This window comes from Mirounga leonina, unplaced genomic scaffold (assembly GCF_011800145.1).
Source record: "Mirounga leonina isolate KUSES-001 unplaced genomic scaffold, KU_Mleo_1.0 Mir_170, whole genome shotgun sequence".
NCBI classification, from domain to species: Eukaryota; Metazoa; Chordata; class Mammalia; order Carnivora; family Phocidae; genus Mirounga; species Mirounga leonina.
Window position 1 is genome coordinate 18,844,170 of NW_023270433.1, and position 27,673 is coordinate 18,871,842.

The 27,673-nt window shown below is 43.7% G+C and overlaps 1 protein-coding gene across 4 annotated transcripts in view; it reads right to left on the reverse strand.

The window, feature by feature from the left end:
• TMEM268 (transmembrane protein 268) overlaps nucleotides 1-27,673 on the reverse strand; it is a 209,507-nt gene that overhangs the window by 95,500 nt on the left and 86,334 nt on the right. For 2 of the 4 annotated variants that reach the window (XM_035015974.1, XM_035015975.1), the window contains exon 9: nucleotides 24,820-24,904. The exons of 1 other annotated variant lie outside the window; for it this stretch is intronic. In XM_035015974.1, the coding sequence (XP_034871865.1) occupies nucleotides 24,845-24,904 (60 nt within the window). In that variant the 3' untranslated portion in view covers nucleotides 24,820-24,844. Of the gene's footprint in view, nucleotides 1-24,093; nucleotides 24,905-27,673 lie in introns of those variants that run through there. One more of the 4 variants, XM_035015973.1, reaches the window with a different exon arrangement.

Consider the following 27,673-nt stretch of genomic DNA (forward strand, 5'->3'; position numbering starts at 1 on the left):
GAAGGAAGGAAGGAAGGAAGGAAGGAAGGAAGGAAGGAAGGAAGGAAAGAAGGGAGGAAGGAAGGGAGGGAGGAAGGAAAGAAGGGAGGAAGGAAGGGAGGGAGGGAGGAAGGAAGGAAGGAAGGAAGGAAGGAAGGAAGGAAGGAAGGAAGGGAGGGAGGGAGGGAGGGAGGGAGGAGGGAGGGAGGGAGGAAGGAAGGAAGGGAGGAAGGAAGGAAGGAAGGAAAGAAGGGAGGAAGGAAGGGAGGGAGGGAGGAAGAGAGGGAGGGAGGGAGGAAGAGAGGGAGGGAGGGAGGAAGGGGAGAGGGAGGGAGGGAGGGAAGAAGAGGGAGGGAGGGAGGGAGGGAGAGAAGGAAGGGAAAGGAAGAGGAGAAGAGGGGAGGGAAAGGGAGGGGAGGGAAGGGAAGGGGAGGGGAAGGAAAGGAACACTCACCATTACTGAGAACTGCCCCCGAGGCAGGTACCACACTAGGAGTTTCACCCTTGTTAACCTTCCCTAGAAGATAGGTATTATTACTCCCATTCTATGCGTGAGCAAACTGAGACTAGAGAGCCTAAGAAAACCGAGCAGTACTGCACATGTCACAAGCAGAACTCAGCTTCCAGAGGCCTTCCTCCCGCCGCGCCCCACCATTCTGACCTGCCAGTCATGCAGCCCCACTTCCGCCTGCGGCCACTCCCAGGAAAAAACAGCAGTACACATCTGTACCTGGGCACTGGCTCCCAAGAATGGGAATCAATACACAGTAGCTCCAGGAGGACAGGCTCGGCATGAGAATTATTCAAGAAGACAGGAACGTAGCCCATGATTGCATCAGACAGATACTCTAAAGCAGTGCCCCGCGACTTTGTGAAATGAAGGAAGCTAAGAAGAGAGTACTGAAAAACTTGCTGGACATTTCCCTGTGCTTCCCCGATAGTCTCCCCGAAACGAATCCTGAAAGGTTAAATGTGGTTTCATCACAAGTGTGAGTGTCAGTCTCATACAGGAGAGAAGAAGTCATTCATACGCTACTTGAGCCTTCTTCACACAAAGCTCTGTTACACGAACTCTGGACCCCAGTGCAGAACCACAGAGGGAAAATGAAGCCCCACGCAATACAGCATAGAAGAGCCCAGGCTCTCCCATGTGCCCTGAGCCAGGTCACACAACAAAGTTATAGTGCACTGCACATTGCAGAAGGAACTACCGGGAGACCCAAGAGCCGAATGGAGATCACAGATACCACACACTATGGGCTCCCGTGGGGTTCTGACCAGCCAGAGTAGAAAGAGAAGACCAGAAGCCCAGGCATTCCATTGCAAACCTAGAAAGGCCGTTTTTGGGAGGAAGCTACACTGCACTCCACGCGTCTCATCCTGACAAGCCCTTAGAACAAGCCTTGATGGGATCAAGCCTGCCAGGGAAAAAACCCAACACCCAGCAATGCAACACCTTTCAAAGAAAAACCACAAAAATCCACGCTCTCAACAACATAGCATCTATATATGCAACGTATGATAAAAAATTATGAGACACAGGGAAAAAAATCAAGAAAAATGTGACACACAACCAGGAAGAAGAAGAAATCAATAGAAACATACCCAGAAATGGCCGAGCTGTTGTTGGAATCAGGAGGCCATGCCTCTAAAATGGCCTTTATAAATATGTTCACAGTTTTCAATGAAAACAATGGGCATAATGAGTGAACACCCAGGGACTCTCAGTAAATAACTGGAAGCTATGGAAACAATCAAAAGCAAATTCTAACAACAAAAAACACTGTATCAGAAATTTTAAAATTCACTGCATGGTCTAAACAGCATAATGTACATTGCAGAAGAAAAAAAAAAATGTACTGATGAACTCAAAGACAGGTCAGTAAAAATGACCCAAACTAAGGCATACAGAGAAAAAAAAATACTGAAGTAGAACTTTAGTGACCTGAGGGACAGAATCAGGTCCAGCATATGTTCCATTCGAGTCCCAGGAAGAGAGAAAAAAAGGATTTGAAGCAGAAACAACACAGAGAAATAATAGCCAAAACTTCCCAAATTTGATTAAAAGAAAAAAAAAAAAAAACATAGACCCAAGAAACTTAAGTCACAAACAGGATATATTTTAAAAAAGAAGGAAAGAAAGAAAGAAAACCAAACAAAGGCTTATCATATTCTAATGAATGAAGAAAAGATAAATCTTAAAAAGCAGTCAGAGAGGTGCACCCTGGTGGCTCAGTGGACTAAGGGTCCGCCTTCGGCTCAGGTCATGACCCCAGGGTCCTGGGATCGAGCCCTGCATGGGCTCCCTGCTCCTGCTTCTCCTTCTGCCTCTGCTGTTCCCCTTGCCTGTTCTCTCTCTCTCTCTCTCTCTCTGTCAAATATATAAATAAAAAATATTCTTTATAAAAGCAGTCAGAGAAAAAAGACATTATATTCAGGCAATGACAGGAGTTGTATCCAGCTTCTCAACAGAGACAAAACGATAGAATAAAACCTGCGGAAGGAAAAAAATAGCTCAACACACAATTCTATATTGAGTGAAACTCTCCTTCAAGAATGAAGGCAAAATAGAGGCAAGATGATGGCACGGGAGACCGGAGGACAGCACAATAGACTTATCAAGGGATGAAATAGATCATGCTTCTCCAGCCCTTCGCCTGAAATCTTGGGGGATGAGAGAGAAGATTGCATTTTACTGACACCCCCCTCCTCCCCCCCAGAAGGGCAATTTCTTCCTGTTACTCATCCAGAAATAGCTTTGGCCTACCAAAATGTTTTGAAAACTTTTTCTGGGAAAAAAGTTTCTTTGGGAATCTTGTCAAAAGACAGACAAAAAGGCATATTTCCTGGGGTGGGTGATGAATGAAGAGAGAATGCACAGGAAACTTCCCATCATTCTGTGTCCCACCTTATGATGGTAAGGAGAAAATTTGGACAGGGTTTTCATGGAACCAATGAAGTCAATGTGATACTGTCTCCATGATCAGAAAGCGTTGTGTGAACTGAGTACGTAGGATTCCCTTCTTAAAATACCCCAGAGAATTTCAGGAGGGGAATTTTCCTGTGATTGACAACATATATCAACAAAAGGACCGATGGGCCTGATGTCCTGTTAGGAAGCCAATGCATTGCATTCATTCATTCACCCAACATTTGGTGAGTACTCATTGTGCCAAGCCATGTTCTATCTGCATTAGACTATACCCATTAAGAACAGGGTCAGGGCACCTATGTGGCTCAGTAAGTTAAGCCTCTGCCTTTAGTTCAGGTCGTGATCCCAGGGTCCTGGGATGGAGCCCTGCATCAGGCTCCCTGTTCAGCGGAGAGCCTGCTTCTCCCTCTCCCTCTGCCCCTCTCCCCTGCTCCTGTGCACTCACTCTCTCACTCTCTCTCTCAAATAAATTTAAAAAATCTTAAAAAAAAAAAAAAAGAAAGAACATAAGCAGGGTGTCTGCTTTCAAGAAGCTTACATTCTAGTGGGGTGGGTGGGGGGTGGAGAATTTTTTTTAAACGTGCTTATGGATAATATACCTGCTATGTATGGGCAATAGGAGTGATGGAGGGAGTGATGGGGGTGGGACTGAGACCTTAAACAGGGAGATGATGAGGATGATTCTAAAATAAATGAGAAAAAAAAATCAAGTGGAAAGGATGTTGATGGCAAAGATTTTAATTGTGCCCCTAAGAGTCATCAAATCTCCCCAACTAAAGTAAGAGCCTTTAGAGCCCAGTAGTAACCCCCCAGATGGACAAGGGCCTCTTCCTAATTCTATAGCTAATAAAGCACTAGTTGGAGAATTTTCAAATCCTGAAACTCGGAATGTGGACGCCTAGAACAAGGTGGTCTGGATTCCTTGCAGTTTGGCAATCTTGGCTTTCAGGCACCAGTGTGCTCTTCAGGGGATGCCGCAGGTCCAGAGACCACAGGTCCCAGCAGCAGCCCCTTCAGGGCAGCAGGGCACTAACAAGTCAGCGGCCCCGGTGTGCAATCGCCCCAGCTCAGCAGCAACATAGAGAAACTAAGACTGGATGGAAGGAAACTGGATCCCATATTGCCACAATCAACCTGAAAGGAATCTACTATTGTCTTAGATGGTCCATGGAGACCTCCCCTGCTCTCATCCACATTTTTATCAGTAGTTATCCAAAGTCATGCAATTCATTGATTACCTCCTTAGCGAAGCTTTCCCTGATCACTCTCCATAGAGCCCCCCATCTCTTGGTTCCTTCATAGGGCCTTGTGGAGTCGATATTTATGTGTTTATACGGCAGTGGCTACATCTGCCTTTCACTGCTGGATCCCAGCACCTAGCACAGTGCCTGGAGGATAGCAGGTACAGAATGAAAATGTGTTGAATGAAGGAATACTCAACTGGGAAATCGCTTACTGAAAGGAGAAATATAGATTTAAACATCCTTAAATATTTGCATTGAGTAGACTTACAGTGTTTCATTATAGTGAGTCAGACTTGAAATTTTAAGTTGAAATTGAAGTATAAAAACATAAACATCCTTACAAAGGATATTAATTCTATTCCTGAGACATGCTGACGCTATGAAACATATAAAAATATTGCAGTTTAAACATCATCATAAAAAAAGTCTTTAAAGCCAGAATACACCTACACTTACTCCTTAATAGAAGAGTTCCCCATATGCTGAATTTTAAGCACACACGAATTTGATTTTAGTAACCTTAAGAATTCAAATTTTCATCTAGCCGAGTAACTCCAGTTGGGTGAAAGTTATAGAAAAAAGTTAAAAACTGAGAGCCGAGGAGTATGATGTTTTGAAATGAGAGTAAACCTTAGCTTTTGCAAAGCCTTGGTTAAGATGGGCAGAACAGAAAGGTGGTTCACACAGAACGCAGGAAATTTACAATGCAGAGGGAACACAGGAGGCCTAGGAGGAAAGAACTGCAGATTTTCTCTTAACATTTGTAAACACTCAGATGGAGGACCAATGCATGCACACACATACAACACGCACAGACACACACGCACCCGGGAGCCTCTTGAGATGTACATTATCCCATAAACCAAATTTACAAAATTTACAAGCCTTCCAAAACCGAAATCCCCAGAAAAGGAGGGTCCTTAGGGGTTTTTCTGTAAAGAAAAATTTCCGCACCAGTCCATTAGGAAGCAAAGAAGTAAGCATCTTCCCAAATGAAGCCCCATTGTGATGGTAAATCCTCGAAAACGGTCAACAAAGAATAAACCTTGGGTGGTGGTGTTCAGCGTGACTAGGCATGCAAGGCCTGGAATCAAACTCCTAGCTTTGTGCTCTCCATGGGGCTCCTGGACTGCTGAGTGACTCTGGGCACGCAACTTAGGGCCTGGAAGTTCCACCAGCTGCACAACCACGAGCTTCGCCCTCTTCATCAGCAAAATGAGGATGATGATGACACCTTCTCATCCAACTGTCGTGAGCATGACATGAGACCCCCCGCATCTAAACTGCTTAGTACCCTCTCCATTCTCCATAGAATGTTATCTACTACTATTATTTTTATCTCAGACTTCTATTTCCGTGGGCTGAACGCTAATGTTTTCATGCCCTTCTCCCCAGTTCTGCAAAATACTCAAGAAGGAAAAGTCAGAATTCTCTTGGGGGTATCAGCTCCCAAACGGTTTGATTCAGATGGTGTGGGCAAGCCTGAGTCCGTTTTTTCCTCTTCTGCTAATGTGAGCACATTTCTATCTTGTGCAGTCTGCCATTTGGACTCAAGACCATCAAAGCAAGTTAATTTAAATGTTACTACAAGGGTGAAACAAGAATCCTGGGGAGAGTGAGGTAAGCTGCCTGGCAGCTTCTCCAGCCAAAGACACAAGTTTTGTGAAATCAGGATTAACCCCTCAGCTCCTGCAACGAAGTGAGACTTCAGAAAAGGTGTTCATTATCTTCTCATTGTGTTGGCTCCCAGCCCCCCCGCCAACTCCCATTCCAGAGGCAGGTACAAGACACACACTCACATGCAATTCACCCCCATGTCCACACTGACATATACACGCACTGTCACACAATTGGCCCCCTGTGTGCATACACATACATACACGCACACACGAACCCCCTCATGCACACACACATTCAGTCTCCCGTGCTTGAACGCACACACACACATATTCATACACATCTTCACCCCCACATGTGTATACACACTTTCACACACACATTCAACACCCTGTATGCGTGTGTGCACACAGATACTCACAGAGACTCTGGATCCCTTTGCTCTTCCTCACAGGGAACCAGTCTCCCACACCAGTGGCTTCACTGTCCTGTGGATTTGGAGAGGGAGCAGAAAGACCCCCACCTGGCCAGTCTTGTTGCCTTTGCCCTTGCTTTGGACGTTCAAAGGATGCTATGAGACGGTGCCCACCGAGTGGAAGAGTAAGATTAATTTGAAAGTCAGATCTAAGGATCTTTGTCCTCAACCAACAGCAATTCTGATATAATAGAACCCAGAGTTAGATTGGAGGGGCACAGGGGCGCCTGTGTGGCTCAATCGGTTAAGCATCCAACTCTTGATTTTGGCTCAGGTCATGATCTCAGGATCGTGAGATGGAGCCTGCTAAAGGTACTCTTTCTCTCCTCTCCCTCTGCATCCCACCCCGGCCCCTGCTCATGCTCTCTCTCTCTCAAAAAAAAAAAAAAAAAAAAAAAAGACTGGAAGGGCATAGCCCTTCTTCCCACAGAGCCCTTTGTACTACGTTCCCAGAATATCTACTCACTTTGAACCACTCAAGGCTCTCCCTACAACTGTCAAAGTGACAGCCTTTGCAGGATGGTCCAAAGATCTGGAAAGCTTCTTCCCATCTTCTGCTCCCTGCCCTTTCTCAGTCTCCTCTGGCTCACTCCTACTCATTATTTGGGACCAGATGAGATGTCCCTTCATCCAGGAAGCCTTTTCTGACTCCACACATGGCAGTTGGGGTAGCTTCTCCCTCTTGGCTCCCCTGCAGGGCTGAGCTCGCCCCTGGCACTTACCCACTCTGCTGTGTCACTTCCATTGGCCTCTTCTACTGGACTGTGAGCTCTGTGAGAGCAAGGATTGTGCTTGCTTCATCTAGGAGTCCCAGTGTCTGTCACATGGCAGGAATCCACTGTTTATGTGTGCGTGCATCTTGTTATTCACAAAGGTAAACAGGAAATGGAAAGCTACTGTGCATGACCACTTTCTAGCAGATTTGGTTCTGATGTGTTTAGACTGAAAAACATGAGGATCTCGGGGCTAGAGAACCCAGAGACATTAAGTGGCCCCACCTGAGGACATCCCTGTGGGTTCAATCTTAAATTGTTACATTTCTTTTTGATGTCTGGCACCTAAATTTCACCTAATAGTTGTCTAGTGAGTAGACCAATGAATGAAGTGAATAACACTGCCAAGCAGTGGAGAATTCAATGGAAAGCTCTAGCCTATAGGAATAAGGTATCCATGGTTCCAGTTTTATTTGGGGGCATGGGATTCACTGTTTGAACCTGGGCAAGTCCCCTCCCTTGCCCGAGTCTTAGCCTTCCATCTGCACAATTAAAGGATTGGACCAGAACACTGGTTCTCAAAGTCGGTTCCATGGAGACCTGGGTGGCCATTGAGCACTTTCTTGGCCTCTATAGAATAGGAGGGGACTCTGCACTACCTGGTCGTGGGGCTTCATAGGCCACAGCAAAGAGTTTAGGGTAGATGAGCCTGAAGGGCCAGATCTTTGTTAGTAACCTGAAAGGAGCAAGAAGTCCAGCCTGGTGGAATATGTCTAGAATTTTCCATGTCAACTGGAATAAAACCAAGGCTCTAAAAGGGGCAAAACTTAAAAATCAAGGACAGTATCCTTTGACAAGTGGTTTTGAAGCCTTCATTTATTTAGCTCACAAGAGAAGGTTCTCCCAGACCGCAGCGATAGCTTCAGGAACCGGGAGAAGATGCTCTTTACCTGTCATAGATTCAGGAAGAAGAGTGAAGCCTTATTGTCAGGGCTTCAGTCTTATGTCAGCCACACCCAGGCCTGGGTGTGGCTTTGGAAGCTCAGTCACTTCCCCCATTGAAAAGGTTAAAGAAGTTACCCAAAGCATTAAGGAAGCTAAAAATTTTAAAGGACTTTTGGGTGAATGCACTAATTTCCCTTGTAGGTAATGAAGACATCCCAGCCCTCCCTCACAGGAAATGAAATCTACAAGGTATGGGGCTTGGAAATTCTACAATCATACACTAATATCAATTTAGACCAGCTAAAAAAAAAGAGGGAGGCTTTTTTTTCCTATTAGATTTTTGTTAAGGAATGTACAAGAGATCCTAAATTCAAGATGCAATGGGAAAATGATGGAGAGTTCCATGTAAGAAGAGGGAAACACCCATTCCTGTCCGATGTCCCATTCTACAACAATTCTCTTCTGACCTGGAAGCTCAACCAAACACTTTCTGGTCATGAACTTGGACTTTATCTCTCTCACACATGCTTCTTACAAGGTATAAAAAGAACATAAACCACTAGCCCAGTACCTGAGATACAGTAGGTGCTCAACAAAAAAATGATAGTAACATTCAGTTTCTGACATAATTTCTGAAGTTAGCCATTCTGTTACATTTGTTTAATTGTAAGCTTCACTCCCATCTAAGTAGGAAAATTCATAATTAATAATGTATGATCATCATTTCCCAACTTGTAAACATCTGCTGCACAAGGAGATCCAGTTGAAGGGCACTCAACCATAGAAGCACACCAGAAACTTCAAAGAGGGGGCCAACATGCCAATTTTGGAAAGCTTGATAAATCAGGATCTCTAGGTTCAGGCCTGGAGAGGTATTACTTTACATCTTTCTATGTGGTGTGGTTCAGTACCTCTGGTCTATTCCTTCTGGAGAGGAGTAGATTGACACAGCAAACCAAACATGAACTAATCCTGTTCTCTCTCTTGAAACCCTCCAATGGTTTCCCATTGCAGTTAGAACCAAATCCCCACTGTGGGATTTGGGGACGTGGTCTACCAGGTCCTACATAACCAGGACCCCTCCTGCCTTTGACCACTATTCCTACCATCCCCCTCCAGGGATACCCAAGGACTTTGCACGGGATACCCTCATGCTCATCATGTTTTTCCCAGAATTTTGTGTGGCTTGCTCCTTCCCATCAGTTATTCTTAGCTCAGATGTAACCTTCTTGGAGAGGCCTTCCCCAACCATAGCAAGCCTGATCCCCACCCTGTGATTACTACTTTGTCCCACTATCCATGCGCATGAAGCACTACCCCAAATCATGTTTGTTTGTTTTTAATGTCTATCTCTCTCCACCCCCATTAGGATGTAAGCTCCTTGAGAGCAGAGACCCTGCATACATTGTTCATGGTTATGGCCTGATGCCTGCAGAAGACGGCGTGACGCAAGGTAGGCACGCAAACAAACACTGATTGAATAAATGCACTGAGTTCACTGGCCTCCTAAAACGATGTTAAGTCCACAGGTCCTCTCTGTTGATATGTTATGAATCTCAGGGAAATTCCCCTCCTGAAATTCACTGGGTTATTTTAACAAGGGATTGGAAATCCTAATTACTCAGTTCACACAATGCTTAATGAAGCTGCTTTCAGTTTATTCAATTAAAAAACCTTTCTTTCTCCTGACCTTGCTGATTTAATAGCCTTTAGCTCTAAGAAGTGAGAATAAGAAGGGGGGGGGGGAGGGGAAAGCACCTGGTAGCATTCTTTTTCACCAAAGCAGCTTGATTTAATCCTATGGATCCACATTTCTCATGATTGTATTTATGGCACAAGGTGCTGAATTCCCAGCTCCTAAAACTTCAAAGCAATAATTACACTGCAGGCCTTGGGTCCTCCCCAAGGCATATTGCATATGCATATTACATAATGCGAATTCAGCAATTTGCTGAAGTATGAAGACAGTGTGTAGAGCTGTGGTTTCAATATGTTAAGAGCAGAGCCTCTTTGTTTAAATGAAATGTGAGATGCTTTGAAAATGAGACACTCGGGGGGCAGGACCCCAAGCATCTATGGTTACTGCCTGTGAACACAGATCGGCAAGTTAGATCACGTGGGGGTTCTGCTGGTCATTCCACTAGGTGAACAGGTGTGATGCAGGGGTCTCAGCCCACATGTCCTTTAAGAGTATGAGCTGAAGGTGGCTCCATCATTTCAAGGTATGGGTATGCGTTATCCATGCAACATGCCCAGCAACTGGAGGACAACGTTGCTCAGCTGAAGGTACAGTAGCTCCACTTAGAGATAAAACCGGCTGTGATGTGCACGTTGAGAGTCCTGCCTTCCAAAGCCTCTTTAGAGCCTCTCAGAGCTGTGCCTTCCAAAGGGGTTTTCGCAGGCTGCCTTTAAAATCTCACCCTGGTTAGAATGGGATTCCACCAGGTGAAAACAGATAAAGCAGCCTTGCTCTAATGAAGTTAGGTGAGCGAAATTCCAAGAGCCTTCTCCTCCCCAATGCAGCCTCCCCTGACTCTCTTCACCTGTCTAGAAACTGGAGTCCAGAGCTCTCTATAAGATGTGCGTAAGGTGTGGCACCTGCCACCGGGAGGGCTGCAGGAGATCACATGACTAAACAGGCCCAACTTGTAGCCGGAGCTCAATCAAGGTGTGCCAACCTGTTGGGGTAGGGCTGGGGGTGGATCCTGAAGGATCTATCAAGACAAAAAAAACAGACATTTCAATGGTGGGATTAATGTGAAAAATACAGGAACAAAGAGAAGAGTTGATATTTAGGGAGGAAGGTGACCTCGCTGGAGAGAGAGATTCGCAGAGAGAGAGACAGCCGGTGGAGCTGGTGTGGACCTCCTGAGCCGGGCTCTATTCTGAGAGTCACAAGCATCACCAATGCTATGAGGCAAGATGGTGCTTCGGGGAGACCCCTTTCAACTAGTGTGCTTCCTGCCTTGGCGGCGTTTCTCACTTTTAATGGCACTTTATTTATTTCTGGCTCAAAAGGGAGCAGAAAAAAGTGAGGAAGTGAAAAAGAAGGATTAATGACTATTCATTTCAGTTCATATCTGTTGAGTATCTACTACACACCAAACATTAGGATATCCAACAATTAAATAATAATGTCTGGACATGACAGAATTAAGTAAGAACGTCCAGACATTACTGCCAGAGACACCATCATGAGTAGCATAGACAAGATCTGTGCTCTCATGGAGATCATATTCTAATGGGGGAAACTGGTAACAAGCCAGTCACTACCTGGAGAACTAAAATATGGTGATGGAATCAGGAGTGGTTGGGTGGGTAGAAAGGAACCAACTGCAGTTGATCAAAAGAGGGACGTTCTAGGTACAGAGAGTAACTAGTGCAAAGGATTTAAAGTGTGATGAGCTTGAAGTGTTCAAGGAATGGACAGAAAGCCAGTGTGGTCTAAGAAGAGGAGGGAGGGGAGAGCACTGCAGTAAGAGACGAGGTCAGAGCGGCAAATAGGGGCCTGACCATGTAGGGCTCTGTATAAGGAGAAAGAGTAGGGCTTTAATCCACAGGCAATCAGAATCCATTATAAGTAAGCAAGATAGTGGGGGACCTGGGTGGCTCAGTCAGTTAAGCGTCTGCATCTGGCTCAGGTGATGATCTCAGGGTCCTGGGATCGAGTCCCGCATAGGGCTTCCAGCTTAGCTTGGAGTCTGCTTCTCTCTGCCCCTCTCCCCTCCCTCCTCCCTCTGCCTCTCCCCCATCCCCCTGCTCGTGTGCTCTCTCTCTCTCTCAAATAAATAAATAAAATCTTTAATTTAAAAAAAAAGTAAGCAAGGTAGTGACATAATCTGAGTTATATTTTCAAAGAGCAATCTACCTGCAGTTTGAGAATAAATTGCAGAGGTGCAAGAGTGGAAAGGAAAACACCAATTAGGGGATCATTTGGATGATCCAAAGCAACAAAATGGAGCTATAGTCTATAGATGTAGATTCAAAAGAAGTGGATTGCTTTGGATTACGTTTTTCGAATAGTTCCACGTGATTTAATACTGAAATGGATATGAGGGTTGAGGGGAAAAGAGGAGTCAAGGTAAAACCTAGTTGTCTGGGCTTTAGCATCTGGCTGGGTGTTGTTACCATTTACTAAAGTGAAGTCAACCAATGGAAGAACGGCCTTGGGTGTGGGGATAATCCAGAGTTACACTTTCACTATGTAAGTTTTGTGATGCCTTTTGAACAACCAGGTGGAGATGTCAGATAAGTAATAAGCAATACAAATCTACAGTCCCAGGAGAAGTCAACACTAGCCAATATATTTGGGTACCATCAACACACAGATTTTTTTTTTTTATTGAAGTATAGTTGACTATACAGAGCTATTTTTAAAGCCATGGGCTGAGTGAGGTCACCTAGAAAAACTGCACAGATACAGATGAAGAAAGAGACCCAAGATCAATCTGAGACATCCCAAGATTTAGAGGTTGAATAAAAAAGAAAGCAAAGGAAACTGAGAAGTGTCAGCCAGTGAGGTAAAAGAAAATCCAGGAGAGTGGGGGGTCATAGAAGCCAAGAGAAAGGAGCTTTTCAAGAAGCAATGCTGCTGGAGACCACACAAGGTAAGACCCAAGAAGTGACCACTAGATTTGACATAATAAAGACCACTGGTGCACTTGATAAGCAGTGTTTCAGCATGGTAGTGAGCATCTGTTTCAGTCACCTACCATTGAGCAACAAGTCACCAAGTACTTAATGCTTTAAAAGAACAAGTTGTAATTTCTCAAGATTCTGTGGATTGATCGGCAGTTCCTCTGCATGTGGTGTCAAGGGTGAGCTGAAATGGTTACAGTCATCTGGAATCGAATCAGTTGGGCTGGAACATCCAGCATGGTTCCCTCAATTGCTAGAATTTGATCCTGGCTGTTGGCTGGGAGCTCCACTTAGGCTGTGGACCAGAGAGGCTACACCTGGCTTAGGTTTCTCACATCTCAATTCTGAGAAAGAGTGTCCCAAGAGGGACCAGTCCATGAGACCAACCCAGGCAGAAGACGCAGAGATTTTATGAGCTAGCTTCAGAAGTCATGGAGCATTGCTTCTATCATGTTCTATTGATCAAAGAAAGCCTAAAATCAAGGGCTTTTTTATTAAAGTATAGTTGCCATACAACATTACATTAGTTTCAGGTATATGACACAGTGATTTGACAAGTCCATCTGTCACCCTACAACACCACTACAATACCACTGACTATATTCCCTATGCTGTACCTTTTATCCCATGACTTATTCATTCCATAAATGAAAGCCTGCACCTCCCACTCCCCTCCCCTCATTTAGTCCATCCCCCCAACCCCTCTCCTCTGACAACCACCAGTTGGTTGTCTATTTTATGGGTCTGTTTCTAGATTTCACCTTTCAATAAATTAGCAAAGAATATGTAGCTATATTTAATCTTCCATAGGACCATAGCCTAATGGAAGTAAGTTGAGAGGGGAATTTGAGGTGGGGAAGGGGAGCAAGAAGCCTCAGATAGCTCATAATTACCTACACACAAACTCATGAACTTGGCTAAAACAAAACAAGGTCCTTATTCTGATCCTACTAGTAATTCCTCCAAGCTTAACTCCCAATTTACAACCTACCAAAGCTGAGAAATATTAGATAGGAATAAAAAATCAGTGGTGCCTGCGTGGCTCAGTCGGTTAAGCATCTGCCTTCAGCTCAGGTCATGATTTCTGGGTCCTGGGGTGGAACCTCGCATCCGGTTCCCTGCTCAGCACCCCCACCTCCGCTCATGTGCTCTCTCTCTCTCTCTCTCTCAAATAAATAAATAAAGTCTTTAAAAAAAAATCAAACAGTAAAAGTACTAGAAGAAAATAATGATAAAATAGTTACGCATAAAAAGGTGGAAGTCTTCCTAAGGGCTCTGACAGTAGAAGCCAAGAAGTAAAAGTCTTTTGGACTAGATGAATATTAAAATTTCTATAAATCAAAAAGTAGGATTTTAAAAATTACCAAAACTAACTAAATAATAATAAATGAAAAATTAATTAAAAAATCAACCAAAAACTATGAAACATTAATAAAATCACCGATGAATTCTTACAAATCAAGAAGAAAAACAAACACCCCAATGGAAATGGGCAAAAAAAACCAAACAGCCAATAAATAGATAATAAAACATTGAAGCTTCTCTGGCAATAAAAAAGTACAAAATAAAATGTTGAGATGGCATTTTTGAAAATTTAATTGGCAATTGTTTTTAAGTCATCACTTGAGGTAGGCAAGTTTCAAGGAAAATGACACCATCAGATACTGCCAGAAAAAAAAGTATGAATTGGAATATGCTTTTCAGGAGGAGAATTCAGCATTCCTTATCAAAATTCCCAGGTGGATACAGGGTCCTATTGCTCTACAAACACAGATTGTTCTTCCTTATCATCAGGCTTTTGCCAGACCCTTGCCCCCTCTCTGGGATTCCGTACCCCCATACTCCATTGGTAGGAAAATCCTATTTGTCACTTAAAACCCAGCTCGGCTCTGAATCCCTCCAACAGAACTTCTGTAAACCTACCTCTCTCCAAGATGGGAGAAATCACACCCTCCCATGTGCTATTTCTGTACCTTTCTCAAGTCTGTGTTGCTGTCATGCTGCAATATAATTATCCACCTTTTAGCTGGGCCATCTTCCGCAAGTCTCTTAAATGACTCTCAAGTTCTTCATCTGGAAATGAAATTAATACCTATTCTGCAGGGCTGTTGGAAAAATGAAGATACTCTCAATTTGTTGATATGTAAACAACAAATGACTGTTTTTCAAATTCTTGCTCTTTTTATACTCTGTCCAGCTCTCCCTTGCTGCTGCGTAATGGGCTTCCTTAATGGGCTTGAGGTGGGGAAGGGGAGCAAGAATGGTTCAATCCAACTCTACTTCTGTGCAGTCACCTTAAATATTAAAAATAGTCTCATTTCTATTATTATAGCTTGGTCCATTTATTTTGTAATTCCCATCTCATAAAATTCTCCTCCTTCTTTGCCCTCCAGCCCAGTCATGCTTGCAGTACCAGCAGCTTAGGGCAGAAGGAGTTGGATGTGGCACACGCTCAGCCCTTCCATCTTCCCCACCTCTCTGCCTCCACTGTTGGGGTGGGAAGGAGGGAGAATGAAGGTGATCTTGTCCTTGCCCAACTATTGGTGGGGGACTGTCTGCTTTCTTCGTTGCTCATGACACCCATCCCCTTGTGTAAGCAAACACACGGGCATCTTTCAGGGTGAAGATGAGTCCCCTTCTTGTCAGGTGTCTCTGCTTCTTGGTCCAGCTGTTGAAGGACTGGCTGTTTCTCTCTGGGGGCCAGTGTTCAAATGCAGGCTGTTTTGTAAAGTCACTTGTGGTTGTTTGGAGGGCTCTCTGGGGACTTCCCTCTCTCCAGCCCCTGATGTGGGAAACTGTGTGAGGTTTGACCTCTTCCACTTCTCTCAACTCCCCCACCCTAGGCAGCCTGTCCTACACCCTCTGTCTGCAGAGGCCTCTTCCCCCATCAGTAGTCCCCTTGGAAAAATTAGCAAAAAGGTTTAAGCCCCAGGTACCTTCTTGGGGTCCACTCCACCCAGGGGAGACTCCTCTGTCATTTCAGTGGGAATGCAGCTCCCCACGCTTCTCTCAGATCCCCTGGCTCTCACCTATCCCTTCTCCACAACCAGCGCTCAGCTGTAGAAGATCAGGGTCTCTAAAGGTCCAGATGTTCAAAAGATTTCAGAAGTGAAATAATCGGCCCTCTCCAGCTTTGTGGGGAGGGTGGGGGAAGAGATGTCAGGCTTTCCCAGTTTTTAGGAAGGAGAGGGGCAAGTCAAACGCCCCTCCATGAGGAGGGGAAGAAGAAGGGAGTGGAAAGTCCATGATATCAGTGCTCTCCACCCCCACAGTTCTTCTTCTCCTGGCTTTCTTTTTTTTTTTTTTTTTTTTTGAGAAAGAGAGCGAGCTCACAAGTGGGGAGGGGCAGATGGAGAGGAAAAGAGAATCTTAAGCAAGCTCCATGCTCAGCGTGGAGCCTGAGGTGGGGCTTGATCTCAGGACCCTGAGATCATGACCTGAACCAAAACTGAGTCTACTCTCAACCAACTGAGCCATTCGGTGAGCATCCCTCTCCTGACTCTCATGCCCCACTCCTTCACTTCTCACTGGCAAAGTCCATCAAACTTGCTCAGCCTCTGGTACCTGAGGGCACACAGGAAGTCTTTCACCAAGAACTAGACCCCCTTAACCTGGATTTGGAGGAATCTACTAACTCAACAGGATGCAGTCTCCACTGCAAACCCAGTCCTGTCTGGTAACCTCCAGAGACATGAAAATATGCAGTTGCAGACTAATCTGTTCATTCACAGAGAGAAAACAAGTACCTAGCATAGTGTTAGTGTGTGGTAATCAACACCAATAGTTACTGTCTGTCTTGACGAGGGACTCTTTCAGAAAAGAGACTATATGTTGTTAAAGTCACTTCAATTCAATCTAACAATTATCAGTTAAAGACCTCCTGTAGCCTAAATACATGGCTAGCCATTATCTCAAGCAGCTTATGGTTAGTGGGGGAAATAACAAGGAACCAGATGATTACAGGAAAGGAAGGAGTGAAGGGGACATCACAGGCAAGTTTCCCAGTGGAAGGAACAACAGAGCTACTCCGCCCAGGCTGCATAGGAGTTGGGCTAGTGAACGGAGATTTAAGTAGAAGAGAAAGCGCAGGCAAAGGCCTGGAGATACAGGCAGACTGGTGTGTTTGGGAAACTGGAGGGAATTTAATATGACTGAGAGAAAAGCACTGGGAGTGAGGGGGGAGATCAAGGGGCACAGAGAGAGATGAAGCTGAAGACGTAGCTGGAGCCAGGGATGAGATGCACTATAGGCAATGTTAATGATTTTCAACTCTCTCTGGAGGGTCCTGGAGAGCCATGAATGGACTTGAAACAGGGGAAGAACCTGATAAAATTTCTAGTTTGGGAAGATTATTCTGGTTTCACTCAGTAGTAAAAAAAAAAAAAAAAAAAAAAAAAAACTGGTCGGGGCAAGATTGGAGTCAGGAAGATCTATTGGGCTGTTGTTGCTGTCATCCAGGGAAGAGGTGACAGTGGCCTGGACTAAAGTATTGTCAGAGGGATGGAGAGAAGAGTGAAGACCAGAGATATCGTGGCACAGCCAGCAGCCCCCAACAACTGATAGAATGTAGTGGTTGAAAGAGAAGGAAGCAAGTATGATGCCCACGTTTCTGGCGTGAGTCATTGAGTGCATGATAGTGCTACTCTTAAAGTTGGGTGACCCCAGGGGAAAACAGGTTTGACTCAGAGCATAGGAAGGTGGTGTATTTAATAGTGGACGTGGTTTGCATACCCCTTTCAACAACCCTGTAGGATAGATAACACTCTTTCCATCTCAGAAATGGAGACACTAACAGTCTGGAGGTGGAAGGTCATAAAACCAGGAAGAAGAGGAGCTGGGGCAGAACTCTTGACTCCAGGGGCCTGAGGAACAAGGGAACCCCAACAGGCCACATTCCCAAGACCAACTTGGGGCTGACCATCGTTAATATCACCCTGGAAGCTCACGCTTCCTGTTTAGAGGAACAAAGGCAGAAAATCCAAGAGATACCACCCATAGTCATTTCTGTGTTATTTCAAATTCCCCACCACACAGGGTTGGGTCCTGGATTTCGTTATCTCCACCGCACAATTTGCCAACCCTTCACCCATGGTTAAAATGGTCCCTGTAACCAGGGAGATAACATCAGGCAAAAGGTAGCATTTCCTTTTCTGGGAGAGTTGTCCCCACCTATTCCCTAGGCTTACTTCGCACATCCACGGGTCCTTGGCTACCGTGGTCTTGGTGTCACTGCAGTGTCCACTCCCCTCGCATCTTCAAGCAATCATGCAAAAAGGAAGTCATGCACCACCACAATTATTAACCACTTCTCTCTGCTCAGAGGCGAGCCTAATTCCAGCCCTGCTATCTGATGTCTGTAACTTCTGGACTTCCAGAGCATGCAGACTTCAACCTTCTCCCCTCCCAGCAGTGTCTAACAGTCAGCCATCAGAACTGTATCAGGCACCATCTCTGAGCCAGTCGTCATGTCTGGAACCATGGAAAGTTCAGTCATGAAGACTCATTATAAGCCAGGGCAATTTTGTGTATAAGACCCAAATTAAAGTCATAGATTAACAACACTGTTGAACACCTACTAGATGCCAGGTACCCTATTAGTGCTTTCCAGATGGTAACTCCTTCTATCCTCATAACAAGCCATGAAATAGAAATTATTTTCCACATTTTCTATACGGTAGGAGACGAAACTCAATATAGCAAAGACTGGGTAAACCCCAAATAAGCTCATTTCTCTTCTTCCTGTTTGTACACATAGACTCCATTTCTCAAACTCCCTTGTAGGTATCACTGTGGGTATGAGTCATGACCGATAGAAGTTACACCTGTCACTTCTGGACCTAGCCCATAAAAGCTCTGTGTGATCCTTCATCTTCCCTCCTCTCTGTCACATCCAAGAGAATCCTGCAAGTCACATGGAGAAGATGACTGAGACTATTTTGGCCTCATTCCTTGAATTACTGCATGGAGCAGAATGCCCCTTCCTTGGACTTCAAGAGAGGGAGAAAAAAAGTTCTATTTTGATAAGCCACATTTCCCGTAGCTAACATTCATTAATGAGTACAGTAGGCCTCAAACACATCAAACCATTTGCACAAAGCCCACCAACTGGTTAGTGGCAGAGAACAGATTTGAATTTAGGTTAACCTTATTCCAAAGACACTAATGTCACGCATCTTGCCCATAGATTTGGGTGGTCTAAAGAAGAAGATGAAAAAGCCAGAAAGAAAGGTAGCAGTGAAAAGAGTCAGAGAAAAGAAGACAAAGTATTCTTGAGGAATGTGAATGGAATAAATGTTCTCTGCTGGAGAGTTACAGGAGTGAAAATTGGAAATGTACATTGAGCTGTAACAGCATAAACTAGGGCATGTTGCACTTACAAGCAGAATCAGAATCTCAGTGGCTAAACACAACCAGAGTTTACTGGTGGTTCACACTACATGTCCAGGGCAGGTCCCCAGCAGTTTGGCACACGTCACTTCTGGTCCTATTTCTTTGGTCAAGGAAAGTAATGTCACCACACTTCAACTCAAAGTCGGGGCAAGTACAATTCTACCATATACCCAGAAAACAAAGATCTGGAAATATTTGGTAAGCAGTTCTAATGGCTACGATCGGGTCAAAATGGGACAGTCCTGGAAATCAAAGTAAAGAAACATACATTCCGTTGGGAAATATTTCCATTAGAGGGTTAACCTTCTAGCCCTTCTCAAAAGCAGGAATTTTTTTTTTTTTTTTCCAGATCTGGAGCAGAATTACAGATTGAAAGACCATATACAGCTTTTGGAAAGGAATGTGTATTGGGAATATACACTGGGATATTTATTGGGAATTTTAAGAAATTTTGACCCTCAAATTCCCTTCAAGTATAATAATTACATAATATTTATGCTCTTTGGTTCTGGAGTCAGCTCTATCTGAGACTCAAATCCAGACTGCCAGCCACCAAGTGTGTAATACGGAGCAAGTTGTCCAGCCTAACTTAGCCGTTCTCATCTGTAAAGTGAGAATGATGGCAGCAGTTATCCCATAAATACCAGGGTTCCATGTAAAAGCCCCTCACAAATTCTTTTTAAAATATTAGCCGCTGTTAAACAACCAAGAATTCACGATGGCGTATGCACTCTTCATAGCACGGCTAGTAATAGTGGAAAATTTGAAATTCTCTAACTGCCAGCCACACAAAAATTATTCCATGTGTGTGCAAAGGAACAGAGAGAGAAAGAAAGAATACCAAATAGTTATTTTTTCAAAAAATATGATAGAATCAGATACATTGATTTGGAAAGATATGCATAATCTACTGTGGGGTTGGGGAAAGCAAGTTGCAGAACACAGTGCACAGTTGATTTCAGGTGTGTGTTTGTATACATATGAGACAGGATAAGTATATTAAGTCATAATGAGTCCTATAAAAATATTTTAAAGAGTATGTCATAGGCAGTGATTAGTTGGGGATGGGGTACCATTTGAAACTGGGTGATCAAAAATGGCCTTTCAGAGTTGAGCTGTGAATGGTAAAATGTTTTGTATAAAAAAGAAGGGCTTACATCAAAAAACTGAAATCTTGCCATCTGCAACCACGTGGATGGAACCAGAGGGTATTATGCTAAGCGAAATAAGTCAATCAGAGAAACAATTATCATATGATCTCCCCGATATGAGGAATTTGAGAAACAAGGCAGAGGATCATAGGGGAAGGGAGGGAAAAACGAAACAAGACAAAACCAGAGAGGGAGACAAACCATAAGAGACTCTTAATCTCAGGAAACAAACTGGGGGTTGCTGGAGTGGAGGGGGGTGGGAGGGATGGGGTGGCTGGGCGATGGACACTGGGGAGGGTATGTGCCATGGTGAGCGCTGTGAATTGTGTAAGACTGATGAATCACAGACCTGTACCCCTGAAACAAATAATACATTATATGTTAATAAAAAGGGGGGGGCATGACCCAGCACCCAGATGTTGGTTTGTAATTCCACTCTACAGTAAAAATAAATAAATAAATAAAAATTTAATTTAATTTAAATTTAAAAAACAGGACTCCTTGGAGAAATGGCTGATTCTAGGGCTGGGGCAGAAAATATAAAAGATAAACCTGGAGAAAGTTTACCTGACAGAAAGTAAGAAAATGTTCAAAAAAAAAAGGCTGGAGGCATATCCAAGGGACAGAGGAGCCAACGAAAAAGAGCTTCCAATGCCCAAAGTCGGGACAATTTGCAGCAACAAAATAAATCAGTAGTATTGGATTCTTACTCCAAAGTATAAATAAATATTCATGAGTCCATGCTGGTATAAATAAGTAAGTAAATAAACGAATGTGCAAGAATAGATAAATCTCCTATGACAAAGAATTCTAGATAATTTGTGTAGTCTGCCCTCCAGGAAGTGGAGCATAACTCCATAACTCTGTAAATGTGGGCTGAGCTAAGTGACTTCCTTCCAGAAAGCAGAGTATGGAAAGGGGGGTGGGAGGGAAGGATAACTTTGGAGGAGAGAGAAATCTGACAAGCAATACTTCAACCAGGGAATCCAGTTTAACATCATCAGCAGTAAGTCGTGTTGATAGCATGTACCCTTATCATGTGATGAAGATGGCACTCCGCCTCTGTGGTATTCCTTCCCCAAACCCATAACTCCAGCCTAATCATGAGAAAAACATCAGGCAAATCCCAAGTGAAGGACATTCTATAAAATATCTGCCCTCAAAACCCTTGAGGTCATCAAAAACAAGGAACGTCTGAGAAACCGTCACAACTCAGAGGATCCTTTAAGAAAAGAGAAAGAACCAAAAAAACCACTACATGTCATGTAGTATCCTGAATGGAATTCTGGAACAACCAACAAGAAAATGACATGAAGGGAAATCTAGGTGATTTAAATGCTTTGTGGACTTCACTTAATACTGTATCAATATGACTTCATGAGTTGGGATGAACTGTTAACAGAGGGGCAACTGTACTATCTTTGAAACTTTTCTGTAAATCTAAAGCTACTCTAAAATGAATATTTTTTTTAAAGATTTTATTTATTTATTCATGAGAGACAGAGAGAGAGACAGAGACAGAGGCAGAGGGAGAAGCAGGCTCCCCACGGAGCAGGGAGCCCGATGCGGGACTCGATCCCAGGACCCTGGGATCATGACCTGAGCTGAAGGCAGACGCTTAACTGACTGAGCCACCCAGGCGTCCCATAAAATGACTATTTTTTTAAAAATGAATTGATGTCCATGAACAGGAGAAGGAATAAATTGTAGTATCTTCATATAATAGAATACTAAGCAACAATAGGCAGATAACTGGTGAATGCTACAACAGGGTTGTATCTTTTTTTTTTTTTTAAGATTTTATTTATTCATTTGAGACACAGAGACAGAGAGAGAGAAAGCATGAGCAGGGAGAGAGGCAGAGAGAGAGGGAGAAGCAGGCTCCTCACCGAGCAGGGAGCCCGATGCGGGGCTCGATCCCAGGACCCTGGGATCATGACCTGAGCTGAAGGCAGACACTTAACCATCTGAGCCACCCAGGCGCCCCACAACAGGGTTGTATCTTAAGGTTATTGTACTGAGTGGAAGAAGCCAAACATGAAAGTGTACATACTGTATGAGCCATGTACCTGGCATCTAGGATAAGCAAAAATAACCTATGGCAATAAATGCCCAATCAGTGGTTATTTGGGAATTACCAATAAGGGGAGAATCGACCAGGAAGGACACGAGGGAATTTTCTGGGTTGATGGATATGTTTGGTGTCTTGATGTGCATTCGTCAAAGTTACTTGAATGGTACACGTAAGATCTGAATTAAGTGTAGGGATTAAATATATATTATAAATAAAGGTAAAATATATAAAAAATGTGAAATTTAAAATAATATAAAATCAATGTAAAATATATATTCACGTGTGAAAGGAAGGAAGAAAAAGAGGGAGAGAGGGAAGAAAGATGTCTTTGAAGCCTAGGACATTTGGAGTACAAGAAAAATTAAAATTCTAACCCTTTGCCTAAAGTCATTTGTTTTTAATCTTTCAGACACATATATAACAAAAATAGGATCATTCTGCTCATATTGGTCTGTAGGCGTTTTCTCAGTGAATAATGGATCTTGTAACTTACCCTTCAATAACATGGCACCTACTGGGATGCAAAAGCTTTGTATAGTGCAATGGTATTTTATAACCTGGATATATATGGCAAAAACTACTAGTTGCCTTCTAGGGATTATTCCAAGGGGTACTTGGGCAGGGACCGTCTTAGGAAATCAATGATCATTCATGTCCATTTGGAGACTTTCCTAAAACTGACCTGCCTGAGAATGTACCTTTGTCCAAGACAAGGTTTTGGCCTCACCTCTCCGGTTCCCACTTCCCCTTTCAAAGTCACTTTTTTCTCACCATACAATAGAAAAACACACTTTTCATCCATGCCGAATATTATTATTGATAATGATGTTGATGATGGGGTTGTCAAAAGGAACAACTCAAAATGTTGGTGTCAATGTTGAGATCATCAGTGAACCTAATGACTGAATAACAAATCTCTTTGCAAGTCAGGTGACTTCCAACTCTTGTTTCCAACAAAATTGAAGGAGTGAGCTGTCAGATAACCAATGATTAAAACTAATATCTGGGGGCGCCTGGGTGGCTCAGTCGTTAGGCGTCTGCCTTCGGCTCAGGTCATGATCCCAGGGTCCTGGGATCGAGCCCCGCATCGGGCTCCCTGCTCGACGGGAAGCCTGCTTCTCCCTCTCCCACTCCCCCTGCTTATGTTCCCTCTCTCACTGTGTCTCTCTCTGTCAAATAAATAAATAAAATCTTTAAAAAAAATAAAATAAAATAAATAAAACAAATATCTGATGATACGCTACTGTGTGATTTTTGATATGCACCTCAGAAGAGTTCAGGGGATGTAAGTGGCATTGCTCTAGAATAACACTCTTCTGTCTCTGCTTATTTTTTATGGAACAAGGTTTTCAATGTTTGAGTCAGTGGAAAAAAAATCAGAAATATAATTAAGGGCTATGCCTACTCTTCCTAGTACCAATAGTCATCCACAGACATATAAATTGGTTTTTTTAAAAGCCTCATTACTCTGAAACCAATATAACCATGTATGTTAGTTATACCTCAAATCAATCAATTAATCAATCAGCCTCATTTCATGTTTTATATTGCCAAAAATATGCTACATTTATATTATCTTTATCAATTGAATAGTATCTATAACTATAATGTTAATTCAAAGAAAAATTTTAGTAGAGTCTTATAGCCACATGAAATTAAAAGTAAAATTTCTGTTTCTATACATACTGTTGTGGCTGAGAGGTATCCTAAAGTGATCAACAAAAGAAGTTCAAGCAGAAAAATGTATGTTAGAAAAAAAAATCTGTAGAGGAAGTAGAATGAGAAAAAAAGGAAGAATAGAAGATTTCCAACCGGGTAAGAGCTTGCCTGTTTATTTCTTAGATAGAGGATGGTGGCTATCATATCACAGTGGTATTTACATTCCACTGGATATATTTTTACGGTGATACAATAGTTTTATTTTTTGTGTCAGTATAAAAATGGGCTGGAAATTGTCTCCTTCACATCCATAGACACCTGTGACTAAAAAAAAAAAAAAATCAGGGAAATCTAAAAATGTACAAGGTGTTCAGTAAGTTTTCAAAATGCTGTTGAGATGTGTGAGCAAAAATGTTTGAAGACCCTAGGCCTACCCACTACACATTTTTTCCCTCTTTCTTTTATTCCTTAAGCCAGATCTGCAGGCAATGTGCCCAGCTGAAAATCCACCCCCTGGTTCTCTTCGCAGATACATTTGGCCAAGGGACTAAGTGCTAAGGACATGCTCACTTTTGCCACTTCTCCCTTCAACATGGGGTGTGAACACATGGTTGGGGCACCAGCAACCACCTTGTGCCAAAGGACAAAGGAACATGGGTTCCAGATGACTTAGCCCTCCACGCCAACGCCCAAATACTACCTCCAGGATTCCTTCAGGTAGAGAAAAATAAATCCATACATGTTTAAGTCACTGTTATTTGGGGTTTTCTCTTACATACGGCCAAATCTAACCTGACTGGTAGTGTGGCTACAATCAACTGTTGAACATTTAGGTTTTCTCCAGATTTTGCTATTTATTATAACCGATACTGTGATCCTTAGTAGATGTATCTTCAGACACATTCGTAGCTATTTTTCTAGGAGACGGTCTAGGAAGTTAATTCCGGGTGAAGAATGTTTTCATACATATTGCAAATTTTTCCCACGCAAAGGTTAACTTACACTCACATCAGTAGCGTTTGAGACTTCAGAATTCCACATGTCTCGTCACCATGGAGAAGTTTTCTATCTGAAATATTGAAATTTGCTAGAAAGGAAAAAAAAAAGTCTCATTTATACATTTGGTACTAAAAAAGTCAACGTTTTTTCCTGTTTATCTGCCACTGGCTATTCTGTATTTTTATTATTTTTAAAAATTAAGAAAAGGAGCCAAGGGTTCTTCTGCTCCAGATGGAGTAACGGTTGGAGAACTAGAGGCGAGGCTATGTGTGGAGCCCCCGTTCACTGAAAGTTCCTTGGCAGCAGCAAGATTATCCACCTCAACCTTTGTGCGACGCCCAGCACACAGCAGGTGCTCACTAAATAATGCTTTCATGTATGAAAGCCATTCTCTTATGATCTGACTTTGAGCAAGCAATTTCCTGCTCTGGCCTCAGTTTCTGGTTTATAAACTAATAGGATTGGATGAGTCTACGCCCTGGTCTTTTCCAAGTGTAAGGACTTCTTATCTGGGGACAGCCAAGTCCAACTAACACCCACAGAGTGTCGGGTGGGAAGGACTCCCTTCCTTCGGGGCTAAATCTATTGCCAGGGGCACCAGAGGCACAAGAAGATAAAATAAGCAGAAAATGAGAATTTAACATTCCTTCTTGTTCCATTCCTTCTACTTTGCTAGGTATCAAAAGCGTGACAAAGGCAGTAAGAGACACCCAGAAAGTCCCTCCTCCCCTGAAATCGCCTCTGAGGACCAGCGATAAACCCTAGCTCCAGCCCAATGTCTGTTGGAGCCCAGACACTGAGGTCAGAGGAGCCTGGAATTAATCGAGCAAAAATCTGTAAATGAGGGACGGTGACAGGGATCCCACAGGATCAATTGAGATAAGGTACCTGCTCAGCATGTGGGAGGGGCTCGGTCACCAGTAGATTCCGTGGGTACCCAGTCCCCATGCCTCGTAAGTGTCAGGCAACTGCGGCAGTGTTTTTTTCCTAGAAAAGCCCCCACAGTGGGATTGGTCACAGTTTCTGGCTACATAATTTCAGACTCTCGCTCTCTGGCCCTCCTGGAGATTCTGAGAGTTTCCTGATCCCCTTTCAAAAATTCCTTTGCCACTTCGATGAGCCCGGGTAGATTCTGCTATCTGCAGGACCAGGACCGTTATAGCTCCCATCAATCACTGCATTTGACAGATTATTTGGTCTAAATCCCAAAAGGAAAGAAGGTTTAGTCTACCCATGCAGTTCAGCGCCTGCTCTTGACTCTACCTACTATGGATTCAAATTTTGCCCCAGTCAACTTGTGTGTGCATTGTCTTCGGGGCTCAACAGAAGCCCCTTAGAAACAGAGGCGGCTTCTTGACGTCCAGTGGAAAATAGCCAAAGGAGTGAGGGGGAGTGAGGAGGTAAGGTCTGAGTCCACCCCTGGAAACCCATGTGGTCCCAAGTAAGTTCTTACACTACCCCAGCCCCGTAACATGGGAAGGTAGCATCTGGCCCAGGCAACTAACGTGAGATCAAAATGACAATAGATCTGAAGACCCCTTGTCAACTGTGGACCTAAGGGACCACTTCAGCAGGGTCTTTTTTCATCTACCTCCCCTGAAAAGCGCTTTCTCTCCTCTTCCAGGATGCTTACCAGAGTGAGCTGGTCTCTCAGCCCAGGGGCGTGGTCAAAACACGGGCCATAGCGTCCTCTAGTGGACATAAGTGGAAAGGGTATAGTTTTTAAATGGGTTAGAAAGCCAAAGACCGAACTCCGAATTCTGGAATTCCAGAAGCGGAAGGAAGTTTTGAGATCATTTAGTCTAACTTCTTCATTTACAGTTGGGATGATGACAAAAGGCCTAAGAGGGCGAGTGACTTGCCTGAGGTTATACCGAGAACGAACGTCAGAGCCAGGACCAGACCCCAGCCCCCAATGCCCATCCAGAGCCAAGGTCATGGTCTGGGTCATGAAGCACAGAAGCCTTCACTGCTCGGTGTCCACGTGTCCCTGGACCCTTGGCACAGCTCAGCCATGCCTTCAGGGAACTGGGGCATTTCCCCTCCCAGTTACATTGTCCAAAATTACATTATTTCTATTTAAAATCTACCATGCTAATGTTCTAATTTTGATACAAACAAACCTAGCTGTAACTATGGCAACTTCTTGGCACCTTAGGAACAAAACACTCTCAAGCATGACTGGATAATTCTAAGAGAGAAGAACAACAGAAGGACTGATTTTTTCCATGAACTAGAGAAGTCCGTTATTTGAGACACCAGTCCCTCCCATGGGTGGTTAACTCTGACGCTATATCACAGTCCAGAGGAATTCAAGGCAAATCGCCTTCACATGGACACAGCTGCCCACCTGAGTGTGACTTACATAAGAACCACATTCTAATGGTGTCCAGTTAGCCATCTTAATAAACGCCAAAGGAAATTTCTAGAAGCCTTTGCATTAGCCCCTAAAACTTTTTAGAACCTCAAAAGGCCATGGGGGATGACTTCATCCAATGGAAGCCTCAAATAAGCCACTTGGCTCTGTCCCCAGAGACAACAGGTGGAATCTGGAGTGAATCATGTCCCCCACACACACCAGCTCCCAGCAGGTCCTGCCGGCATTATAGGGTCACTGAGAGGATTGAGTGGGCTTACCCCAGGATCAGAAACACCACAAATGTGCAGCCTATTAGTCACCCAAGAAGGAACAGCATGATATTTCTCTCATTCCTCGACAGGACCCTGACGCTTGGCTTGATTCACTCCTCTGTTTCTTCATCATTATTACTCGACAAAAACAATTGAGTGTTTACAGTATCACTATTCCAAGAGGTTTGCATGGCTTAACTCAATCCCCACCAGAACTCAGTAAAGA